General features: G+C 37.5%; 1 protein-coding gene across 1 annotated transcript; it reads right to left on the bottom strand.

The window, feature by feature from the left end:
• Positions 1-1,422: 1,422 nt before the first annotated feature.
• On the bottom strand, positions 1,423-6,560 carry AVPR1B (arginine vasopressin receptor 1B). Its single transcript, XM_018561311.1, has 2 exons — positions 5,699-6,560; positions 1,423-1,703 (listed from the first exon to the last, which is right to left on the bottom strand). The coding sequence occupies exons 1-2, from the start codon at positions 6,558-6,560 to the stop codon at positions 1,423-1,425; spliced, it is 1,143 nt and encodes a 380-aa protein (XP_018416813.1).
• Between the last annotated feature and the right edge of the window lie 5,590 nt (positions 6,561-12,150).

Below are 12,150 nucleotides of genomic sequence, written 5' to 3'. Positions count from 1 at the left end.
TTTTTTTTAATGGATTGGGCCAGAACTGGTCCAGGATAATCTTCTAATGAGACCCACGTAAAGAAAACATGAACAAAAATTTGCAGCACGTTATTTCCGGGTGATTCCACAAAACCTTTATCTCTTCTATGATAACATTTTATACTTGGGATACCTATCATGTTAGATTGATGATCATTGCCATTTGCTGTGTCTGGAAAAAAATCATACATTAGGACTGGTCTTTTATTGCTGGTATTTTAATTATATTCTCTGACCACTGTAGGTATCCCACATTTCAAGGAGTATTAAATACCTGCTCTCCACTGCTGAGCCATGCCATTTATCAGACTGGCTTGTACATCACTTCAGGACATACAAGCCGAAGGAGGAACCACATCACTCATCAGGGGAGCAGGCCTTTGACACACCTGAAAGTGTTGTATATCTGCATTGGCCAGTAATGCATCAAAGTTATTACACAGTGGCTTCCCAAAAGGTTACAATATAGCATCTTCTTATAACCCAGTATATATGCTATGATGAAGACAGGATCTGACCATGAAAATAATGAATAGTCTGTCCACTTTCCATCTTTAATTTAGACTACCATTATGCTCTAAGGCCAGACCTTGTCTTCAGCTCAGCATATGTGTCAGGCTGAAAAAGAAAAAGCGCTAAGTGAGTAAAGCAGACTGCACAATGATTAGTGAGATGTATATTGCACAAAGATACATAGTTATATGCCTTTTATTGGTATGATGACTGGGGATTTATTAGTATTTATAATTTCAGTAATAGTTTCTCTATAGAGGATGGATGGTAAAAGGGACATATTTTTCTATCATTTGCCGGAAATAAGCCAGGCGGTGCACGGAGGTGCATGTGAGTTTCCCTCTTCTTCCCCAGAATGCATTGCTCAGTGCCTAAGTGGCAAATTCCCAACACCATCATGTAGGAGCAGGGCAAAGGGACCTTAGTCAGAGCTTACACTATGCTAAGTGTTGGGTCAGAACTAACACCAGAGTTTTGCAGAGGGTACCAGTGAGCAAATGAGGTGGTGAGGAAGTATGTGGAATAATTATCTCACTTATAAATATGTCTGTGTCTTATTTATTTAATATGTAAGCAAGTGCTTACAACCCTCCCTGCTCTAAAGTGAACCTATGACATGGTCCTGAATGGGAATAGAATTAAATCATCATATAATATAAATTAACATTACAGTATATAGATAGCAAGAGAAACAGTGCTAATGTGCTTAGTCAAATTCCTCAATATAGTGTCTATAGATAATCAGTCAACTAAATGAACTACGTAGCACAAAATATTACAGAACAGAAATACAGATTCTTTATGGTATTCGGTGATAGAATTATTTCTGACAGAAAGAAACATTTTTTTTTTAGCTTCTTCTCATCTCTTCTTTGTATCTCATGGTGTTTAGAGGAGTCCTGTTTCTATGACTGTGTCATCAAATGCTGGGTAAAGATCCCTAATGCTCTGACACGTGGCTTGCATCTGCAACGAGTGTGTCCGAATCTGTATCAGAAGGGTATCCCGATGGCTTGATGCACTACCCGTAGAATTCTGCCTGTGTGAATGAGGAAGAGGGACCCGTGGACACAATTGGGGACTGCTGTAGAACATATAGATCCAAGGGTTACTACAACTACTTAGGCAGGCCAGCAGCATAGTGATGGTAAATGCAATGTCTGAAGAATCTGAGTAGAAAAAAGGACAACACAAAAAGGTTAGAGGCATGTGATAATACATTAGACATAGCTTTTTTTAAGTGCATTGTACACAGACCTGCATTTTAATGTAATATGAGAACAAACACTCCTTGTAAAAATGTTGTAGTTATAAAACATGACTTTAAATATGTATGTTACAAAATTAAATTATTTTATAGAAACATATTAGAATGTTACTGATTCCTAAAAACCTTTTAGAATTTTCAGACCCTTCTATTCTACTGAGGTATCTCTAACATGTCATGGTATAAGACATACAGATTTTTTTACTCTTTGTTTGCCAGTAATATGCCTGAGGTGTCTACGAGAAATAGATCAACAATACTGGTACTTTCAGTAGGTCATATCATTGAAATAATAGTTATATCCAATAGGTCATGTCAAGATTTAATGTATAATGCTTTATTCACTACTGAAAAGTAAACCACAAAGTACCATGAAAACAATTTTGTGCATACAGTTGCTTCTTGATGTTAACATAATTCTCAAAAGCCATTACAAGTCATCATTCTCATACTATTTTTTTTAGATTGATAAAGAAACGCAGGCACTTTTTCAATTTACCAGGAAAGAAGTGGCATTTTAGGAAAACAAACAGGGAGCCTATAGGCCTAAGCTGGAAATTGCAGGGAGTCTCTGAGGCCCCTTTCAGACGAGTGGTCCGATAAGGTCCGCCTAGCAGTTCTTCAAACGGATCTGATCAGAAAGTCCAATGTTAGTCTATGGGCAGCCAGATCTAAGCAGATGTGCGTCTGTTAACATTTGATTGCCTCCAACTCTGTCTAGGTCCAGGAAACAAAAGTTTTGGCAGACCTAATGTCTGACTCCCCAAAGACCTAATGGGTCCAGTAAGTTCACTTTTTCCTCCATCACAAGCTAGAGGAAGAAAATTAAATATTGTCACCCCTTGATACCATGACTTCATGATAATATCGCATTTTTTGGACTCTATGGGGGTGATTTACTAACCTAAACACACGCACGCACCAGGTGCGTGGGATTTTTACACAGCAAAACGTATTTATCAACCAAAAAGTCTCTATAAGCATGTTTCCACTAATGCCATATATGGAAAAATCATGCACATGATGCATATATAATGCTGCTTCACAGTTTAGACAAAAATGGTTAGCTCATGCATTTACATTCCTGCATTCATCAACGCAAGCAACACAATGTAGAGCTAATTTACACAACATCACCTTGCAATTCAGGGCAGGGCTTTGCACAACACACCTGCTGGGTGTGTACACACTACAAAGGTGTTTAGATTCCACCCATAGATCATGCTGGGAACACACTACAGAGGTGTATACATGTTCGTGGTGTGTTTATAAGGTTAGTAAATCAACCCCTATATGTTCATTGGATAAGTGATCAATATTGCTGGTATCTATATAAGGGAGGTCATAAGTATATGCTATAATATGAAGGAAGGATCACTGTTTTAGGTGTTCTATTATGCAAATTCAGTTTTTCCTTTTATCTTTTGTATAAAATAAAGATGTCATTTTAACTTACTCTTGTGCAATATCAGTAGTGTTTTCAATACCTTAAAAGCTCTCATTTATGCTGTATTAGTATATAGAAGAAAAAATTGGATGGCAGCACCTGTGTGAGAACAGTTTCAGAACAGTCTGTAAGAATAACTGTGAATAAAGATGTAATCAGCACACCAGCACAACAGAATTTATTGATAGATGTCACTCAGAATATCAAGGTCTTTTGGGGCCGCACAGGGTCCCCTTCATCAGGCTCAGAGTAGACATTGATGTCTTCTGTCAATAAATGGATTTGCACTGACCTAAATTCTGGGGACATGATTTTGATGTACAAAATGTTCAGTGATGATGGCAACATCAGCACTAAACGGTTTACCGTAAACTCCCTAACAAGGACTAGAGCTCACCACCTAAAATTGGTGTAGAAAAGATTTATCCACAAAGGGAGTAGGGGTTTCTTTTCACTTAGAGCAGTTACATTTTGGAACTCTCTGCCGCAAGCAGTGGTATCTGCAAAGAATATTGATTTTTTCAAAAATTAATTAGATACCATCCTAAGAGACCATAACATACAGGGGTACAGATACTCTTAAATACTAGACCACACAGGGACTCATATACACATGCACACGCAAAGGTTGAACTTGATGGACCTGTATCTTTTTTCAACCTCAAATACTATGTAACTATGTATGTAAGGATGCCAGAACCACTTTCTAAGAAAATCAGGAAAAACAGATTCAGCCTATAGCTTTTTTCCCCAGTCTCTTACCAGGGAATGGTTTAAACGTACAAGGAATTCTAGAAAGGTATAAGAAATATAACATGAGTTTCCTACACCTTAAAAACAATCTGTACTTCAAACTTACAGCATATATTTGGACCTGGTGCTGTGGCCTGTTTCTTTGTGAAAATGTCTGCCGTCATCCTGCCATGTCAGTTTGTATCTCTTCCTGGTACCTTTTCTAGCACCTTTTCTTTTATCTGTACGCGATTATAGTTTGTGTCTCTGCGATCTTTTTACCCAAACCTTATTTTAGCAATCTATCATAGAATTTAGGGAGTCCCTGGCTGTTGGTCCAGTGTATTATTGTGTGCATTTCTAAGTCTGATTCCCATTTTATGTATTTAGTAGGGTTTACATATCATTAACCATACATCTGAAAAATCTGACCTGCTAAATCACAATTAAATTCTCTTTGGTTCCCTTTGGTCTCTTAAATATAGTATAGGAGTACAGTTCCCTGTCCCTCTGCTATGGAGAAAATTATGCATACAAGATCCATTCCGGTGCCTTATGGGCCCAAGAAAATTGCATTTATAAAATGAATGAGACCTAGATAATTGGACAGCCTCAGCCAGGTACTTTAATACCAGCTAAGTAGATGCTCTGACATTTGCTACAATACTGAATACTATTATACTCAAGCAGATTGGTGCAAGCAATATATGTACATTCATGACATGTACGTGTTATTAAATAAATATATATATAAATATATATATATATGCATAAAGGAATAAGTAGCAACCGAAGCTGTATCCCAATTTATAAAATGGGACTTTTCTTAAAATATTCTAAACATCTCATTGAAAGTCAGGCATTACAGTAAATTTAAAAGAAGGATGGAGCTTTAAAACTTTGAGTAGGAGAATCCCTGAAATTAATTTAACATTTTAAGGAGTTAATAGAGTTAATAGATCATGTGTATGCTATATGTTTGTGAGATAAGGTGCAATTTGTGCTGATGTTATTATTGTTATTATTATTATTACCAAAATATGTTGCAATTAATGTGTATGCAATTTGATCATATTATGGCTATATTAAAGTGGTTGGACTGGCTCTTATAATTTTAATTTAGAAAGAAATATAAGCACAGACAATACTGACAGCATTTGTCATATGTTCAAATTGTATATATAAGCACACCTTTATATTAAGTTTTGGATAGGGAATGCTTAAAACACCTGTCAGTTTTTTGCTGTCTGTGTCCAACTGGGGAGATTTCCCTTCAATTCCTGTCAAAATGATGCAACAAGTAATGTGAGGAAATCCACAGAGTAAGTGGAATTCCCCTCTTGGACAGTTAACACTGTGTCAATTGTCCCCATCAGAAGATTTATCCTCAGCTCATGCTCTAATGACAACTGAAAATATTGGATTTTTGCTAACTTTCTGTCTTAGGGTCTTAATCCTTCCATGCTCTATCCAAAAAGAAAATTGCTATACATAGATTTTTAGTGAAAAAAACACAACGTATACTGTATTTGCAGAGTCAAGCATATTTTCAAATACACGCCACAAAAACCTAAAAAAAAGTATATACATGGTCCATTATAATTTCAATACTCCTTGATGGTGTCTTTAGAGGTAAAGGTTAATATAAATCAGATCTGATGATATTTACTAGATTGTGCAAACTTAACACAAGCATACTATAATCATATAATGCTTACCGTCATCTGGAGCATTTTCATCCCATACAGACCACATCTGAACACTGAAGAAAGGTGTCCAGCATATAATATATGAAAGAACAATGACAAAAGTCATCTTTACTGTTCTGATCTTGGCTCTGGAAATAGTTTGTACACTGCTTACTCTGGAGGGCATCACCTGCCTATGTCTTGATGTCTGAATCTTCCCTTTCAGGTTCTTGCATATCTCACAGCAAATTAAACTGTAGCATACTACAAGGATTCCAACGGGCACAACAAATAAAGAAACGGTGGTCCATGTGATGTAGGCTTTAGCACCCCATGGATATCTAAAGTCAGCCCAGCAATCTATAATTCCTGTGTTATGATCAATTTCCCTTATAGAGAAAATGAAGATTTGAGGGAGACTTAAAAGGCAACTGATAATCCATGTAGTCCCAATCATGATATAAGCATGTTGTGTTGGCTGTTGCAAAGTTTTTAGTGGATGACATACTGCAATGTATCTGTCTATAGTCATCATCATGAGCATGTAAGTAGACGCAAACATGCTCATCACTTGAGTATATTTCACAGTCCTACAAAGAAAGTCAGAGCCAATGAATCGAAAAGTAATGTCCCAGATCAACTGGGGTAAAATCTGAAACAGGGCTACTGCCAAGTCAGTGATAGCAAGGTGAACAATAAAGAGATGCATCCTGGTCATCTTTTTCACTCTTCTGTATATAGCAAGCAATACTCCGGCATTTCCTATCATTGTGATGGTCAAAATAATACTCAAGACTGCCACTTCAGCCTTAGCTAAATCTTCATCTCTCAAGTCTGAAGAATTCACAATATTGTAGAATTTCACAGACGAATATAGGGGGTAGGGGTCCATATCCACAATGGTACTGTTAAAATTAGAATTCATATTTCTGTAAGTAATAGAAGAGTGTGCGCCCAGCGGCTATATAGAGTCGTAGAATGTTTTCCTAAATGCCTACAAACTTCAGTCCAGTTTAAATATGTTTTTTTTTAAATGCTATTTTACCTCTACTGCTGTAGTCCAAATTGAGGGTTACCATCAAACATTATATAGTAAAATGGAAAGTTCGGATGAATGCGTAGTTTCCAATAATGTGATACCTTTTGTAATGTTCCTTGCTAATGTTTCTTTGCAGAGTTGGCTTGAGCTGAATGAGTAGAAATTTCGTAGAGCAAAATTGGATGTGTAGGTCCAGTAATATACTGATGTCACAGTTGAAGAATGTATTTCTTCTGAATTGCTGGTAATTCAAAAAGGTGACTGATACTTAACAGTCAGCGGCAGTCTGTAGTTATTGAAGAGAACAAAACCAGCATCAGTATGAAGTGCAGGTGTTAGTCTAAAGCACAACCCAGGTAACCATGCCTCTATTAATTTACTTCTGTCTGCTCTCTGTCCCTATCTCTTTGACATCACAAAACCAATTATGTCAGATTCTATGGAAACACCAATCGGGGAATACAGAATGGAATTCAATACAGAGCTATGAAAACACAATGGGGTATAAGTTGTTCATTTTCAGTTTACAATAAGAGATTATAGTATTCCATAACTTCTAATACGATTATTAAAATGAGGGTAATTTGTTTATATTTTTATTTGACAAGTTTAACATTACAATATTATCCATTACACATGAATATGTCGCGGCATTATGGCAAGTGCTAAGCGAAGTCAGTAGCATTCTTGTTCCTCAGGTGACAGCCATGGAATGAAACAGAATAGTAGAAAGCCAAAATTGCATATATTGCAGAGTGAGTCACAAGAGAAAGGCACCCTCTCTACAATGTTTTTTTGCAACTGGGGCAAATCTAGGCATATTTGAAGACTAAAAGTGTATGTAAACCCAAAAAAACAATAATGTAATATATTGCAGCTTGCCACTCCTTCAATGTGGTGGCTGCATCAGTTTTCTTTAAAGTTTTTTTTTCCCCTTTATTTTCACCTTGTGATCCGGCCAGTAACACACTTTCTGTTAGAGAGCCTGAACTTTATGGAGGAGGACTGGCTTCATTTTTGGACAGCAGCATTATCATCTGTGGAGAGGTTGGTTTCAGATGCTCTAACAGATTTCAATGGACTAACAAATTAAATCCAAAACCCAGCTAATACTTTTTAAGCAGTTAAAGTAACAGTTTTTTTTCCTTTTGTGATAAAAGTTTTAAATGGTTTATCTCAGTCCTCAGTCTGCCACTTTTGTTGGACAGTGTGGACTGTTACAGGAGGATGAAAAATAACAGGCAAACTGGCCAGATCACCAGGTGAAAAATAAAGAAAAAAAAACAACTAATGCAACCACATTTAGGGATTGTTAAGTTGCAAATATATTAAAATGTGTATATTTTTTATTGAAAATTATGCACAATACAAAGCATTAAAGAACATTCTGTGCCAATGATAGAACCATAGAGTATCAATTAGAAAACATAAAATAATGGCACAATCATTATCTAACAAACTGGGGAAAAAATCTATTGCTGTGTTGGCAGGACAGATATTTTATAATGATCCAGGAAGAAGTTATCTGCAGATAGAAAATAAAGAGTAGGCCGCAGGACTACTTTATATGTCCTCAAAGGGAGGGTCTGCGCTGGGCAATCCAAGAAAAATAAAGAAATAAGGACAAACGCACACCAGAACAAAAACCTTGTACTTTTTTTTTTAAAGCTGTAGCTGCAGATTTCTGGTTGGAATGTTCATTCGCAGTGTGGTAAATGGTACTTGTGTGACGTGACTTGGTGCCTGAGCAAAGATGTCTATTACTATGCATTTGGAAACTATTCCTGGGCCTACTAATTTAGTTGGGGTAAAGCAAAAATCAAGACCAGTCTGAGTCTTAACCAGAGACAACCAATAAAAGCAAATATTTGATGATGAGCTAGGAGACGCCAAAAGTAAGTTGAACCACAAGAAGAAGCCAGATTTGAAAACACAATAGCAACCTAGCAGGTGAGAATATAGACACCTCTGATCTGGAACTCACTGACTGCCCTGAACCCAATTTTAGCTGTACTGATTAAAGTGAGGTACAGAGCTGCAGTGTGATCATGCTACTGTGCTAAATATTATACAGCATATGACAGGAGTGATCATCTAGGCATAGCAGACTAGAACACCAAGAACAGCAAAATGTAAAAACAGATTATTAAATGGCCCAATCATGGCCACATGGTAATGATTGGCTTTGATTTTGATTTGCTTTCTACTGTCTTTCTATTCAAAAGGTTGGCATACACTTTACAAACCGCACAAGACTTTTGTCTTGCGAGGGTTGTAAAGTAATTTAAAAAACATACGATCTGCCCATCTTGGACAGGCAGATCGTACTTGCGATCATCGCAAGCCCACCCCTGAGGGGTCGGCTTCCGATGACTGCAATGAGGGGTGGGCTTCCGATGACTGCAAACGGGCAGTGTGCACGTGCGCACGCCGGCCCTTCGGCAGTTGTTGAACAAGCAGGCCACTATTCTCATCGGGTTTTCCAGCCTGCTTGTTCGACGGAAGACGTGTGACCGTACAGTAGAAACAGTCGCATGCCTTCCATACACTTTGAGATTATCGTACGATCGCAGGATTTCCCGTGATTATTGTACGATAATCGTACAGTGTACGGGCACCTTAACCCTCTTTTTTTTTTTATTATGCTTGTCTGTTTCCAATGCTGACTTCCAGCCTAACCTTAATTAGAAGCTTTCTTGCAGCCAAAAGCATGCCCACGATCAAGGAATCTGATCTTTATCTGTTAGAGCCTGAACCATGGGGTATTTCTCCATGTTCTTGTGCAATAAAGGATTAACTTAATCTGTGCAGATATAAGTAGTGTTTTTAGTTTTGCACAGAAATAGATTAACTGACAGCAGGCAAATGTGTGAAAAGGACTCATCACTCTTGGCTGGACCAGAGTGGACATTGTTAATTCAGTCAAGCCCAGTCAAATCAACCCTCCTACCTGGTGTAAAATTACCTGTCAGTCAAACACCCAAATATCCAGACCTGAGAGAGGGATTCAATCCAGATTAATTAAATTAACCTCTCCCACCTGTCTTTGTACCCTCCTGCCACAGACACTCAAATTACCAGGCAAGACAAAAGTACATAATTAAACAGCTAACATTACCTCTTCCACGTGTCTGTGTAGCCCCCATTACCCCCTGGAGCCAGGACGATTGCAATGCTCTGGAAATGGATTTAAAATGCTCAGCTTAATCCCAAGAAAAAAGACTTTGTTCAAACAATGTTTCTACAATAGATCTGTGTTGCAGCCAGATCTCCCAGGATATGTGGCAAAACACTCATCTAAAGCTACAGTCTTGCTGGAACCTCTGCTTGCCTACCTGCCTGCTTCCATGCTTGCCTGAGAAAGTCCATAAGAGTGCTCTTATGGCTACAACTGAAAGTGTAGCTGGGCAAAAAGGTTAGTGTAAAAAAAAAAAAAAGTGTTTAAAAATTAAAGTAACATATAAGAAAAATAAAAAAAAGTCCCCTGCCCCCCATGTTCACACACATATACATGCAAAAACGCATCTGTGCGCCCAAGTGCTAAAACAACAACTGTGCTACACATGTTACATATCACTGCGGACGTTGGAGTGAGAGCAATAATTTCAGAGCCATTAATCACTGTTAGCACTAAACTGATGAGCAGTAAAAGCGTTTAAATCATCACCTATGGGAAATTTTGGGTATTGAAGTTTTTTGCGGTTTCACGGGCGAAAGCAATTTTAAGGCTTGACATCTGATTTTTCCAAAGAATTGGGTATTGTATGCTGTTTCTGTGCACTAAATTTTATTTGTTTATTTTATCCTAAAAATACTGGTTTGATAAACATTTGCGCAAATACCGTGCAACATAAAAAATTGCAACTAGCATTTTTTTTATTCTACAGGGCTTCTGCTTTTAGAAAATATATAATTATTTGGGGGTTTGAAGATGTTTTCTAGCCAAAAATGAATATTTTATCATGTGTGTGCAAATAGTAAGAAATTGCTCCGGAACGCAACGTTGCTCTTCAATACCTGAAGAGAAGAATTATAAAAAAAATTAAATTCTACTATTTTTATTAATCATGTAATCAAATGTATAATACAACTTTACATGTCCTGTTTAGATCAATGCCTAACACAGTACATTACAATAAACATAAAGACATAGCCATCTCTGCAAGGTATATATATTATATTTATTGATGTTCGGAAATCGACAAAAATAATTTGTAGATTATTTCTATATTTTGGTAAATGATGCTATATTTGGTTTGATTGTAAACTATAAAAAAAGTTGTGCTAGATGCTGTCATTTAACCTGTATGTCACTGGATATCAGAACAATGCTTATATGAGGTTATGTTTGTGCAAACCCCGTCAACAGTACTTGCTGTGAGTAGATGGGTGCAGTTAATCCCTCTTTCTTTGTCTTTTCTGAAAATTCACGCACGTCTTTATCCGAGGATTCTTGATATCTTTATCCCTGGGTGTGTTATTTCATCCAGGATCTTAATAGAGACACCTGTGCTCAGGGTAGTTGATTAAAAAAGGATTGACTAAAAACAGTGTCAGTGATATTATAGTTTGTTTATGGACCATCAAAGGCCAAATCAGTTTTAATTTTGGCCTGAACTAAAGCAATGGTTTTAATCTCTTGTTCCTAAGAAATCTAACCACTTGCTAGCAATCAAATTAACCTTTCAGCCACCTAATTTTCTAGCTAGCCTTATTGTCCCTTGCTACATGTACGCTAACTTTGACATTATGCAGAACATTTACAATTTACTTAAAGCTAAATATAAATGAAACTTAAAGCGTATCTAAACATTTAGCCCTGCTTGTCTGAAGCAGGGCTAAATGTAGAGAAAGAATCTTGCACGGCCCCCCAAGTGGCGGAACACTAGGGCCCGGTCGCAAATGCAACTGCTCCGACCCTGATAGTTTTGCCAGTGGTCTCAACCCTCCAACTTCCACTTTAGCTGGACTGCTTGGTCTGTTAAATGGAGTTGAAAAAAAGACTTCCTGGCAAGATCACCAGGTGAAAATAAAGAAAAAAAAAGCCTTAAGGTGGCCACACACCTTACGATTATCAGACGACACTTTTCATCCGATGATCGAACCGTCGTACGATTGTCGTACGGCGGCCCCGATTATCGCAAGGTTCAATTAGCCGTAATTAAATAAAAGCACCTGGACGAATTGCGGTAATCGACCGCATGTATTTTCTTTTCCGCATGAGCAGTGTAGATCGTACGATTTTTGAAAACGCCACTAAGCTTGCAATAATCGTACGATCGACCAAAGTTTTCAAACATGCTTGAAAGTTTTAAGTCGTACAATTGTACAGTATTTGCGGTTGCACACTGCCCACACACCTTGCGATTATCGGACGAAAAGTCGATCGCATACGATTATCGTACGATAATCGTAAGGTGTTTGGCCACCTTTAGACAGTGAA

The sequence above is a fragment of the Nanorana parkeri genome, unplaced genomic scaffold (genome assembly GCF_000935625.1).
Source record: "Nanorana parkeri isolate BGI_ZX_2015 unplaced genomic scaffold, ASM93562v1 scaffold516, whole genome shotgun sequence".
In the NCBI taxonomy this organism is placed as follows: domain Eukaryota; kingdom Metazoa; phylum Chordata; class Amphibia; order Anura; family Dicroglossidae; genus Nanorana; species Nanorana parkeri.
This window is presented reverse-complemented; position numbering and strand designations above follow the sequence as displayed.

What these genes read in the sequence shown, in the direction of transcription:
- AVPR1B (XM_018561311.1), bottom strand. Translation starts at nt 6,560, where the DNA reads ATGGACCCCTACCCCCTATATTCGTCTGTGAAATTCTACAATATTGTG. An exon ending in TGAAAATGCTCCAGATGACG is followed by an intron (nt 1,704 to 5,698) that starts GTAAGCATTATA and finishes TTTTCTACTCAG; the next exon opens with ATTCTTCAGACATTGCATTT.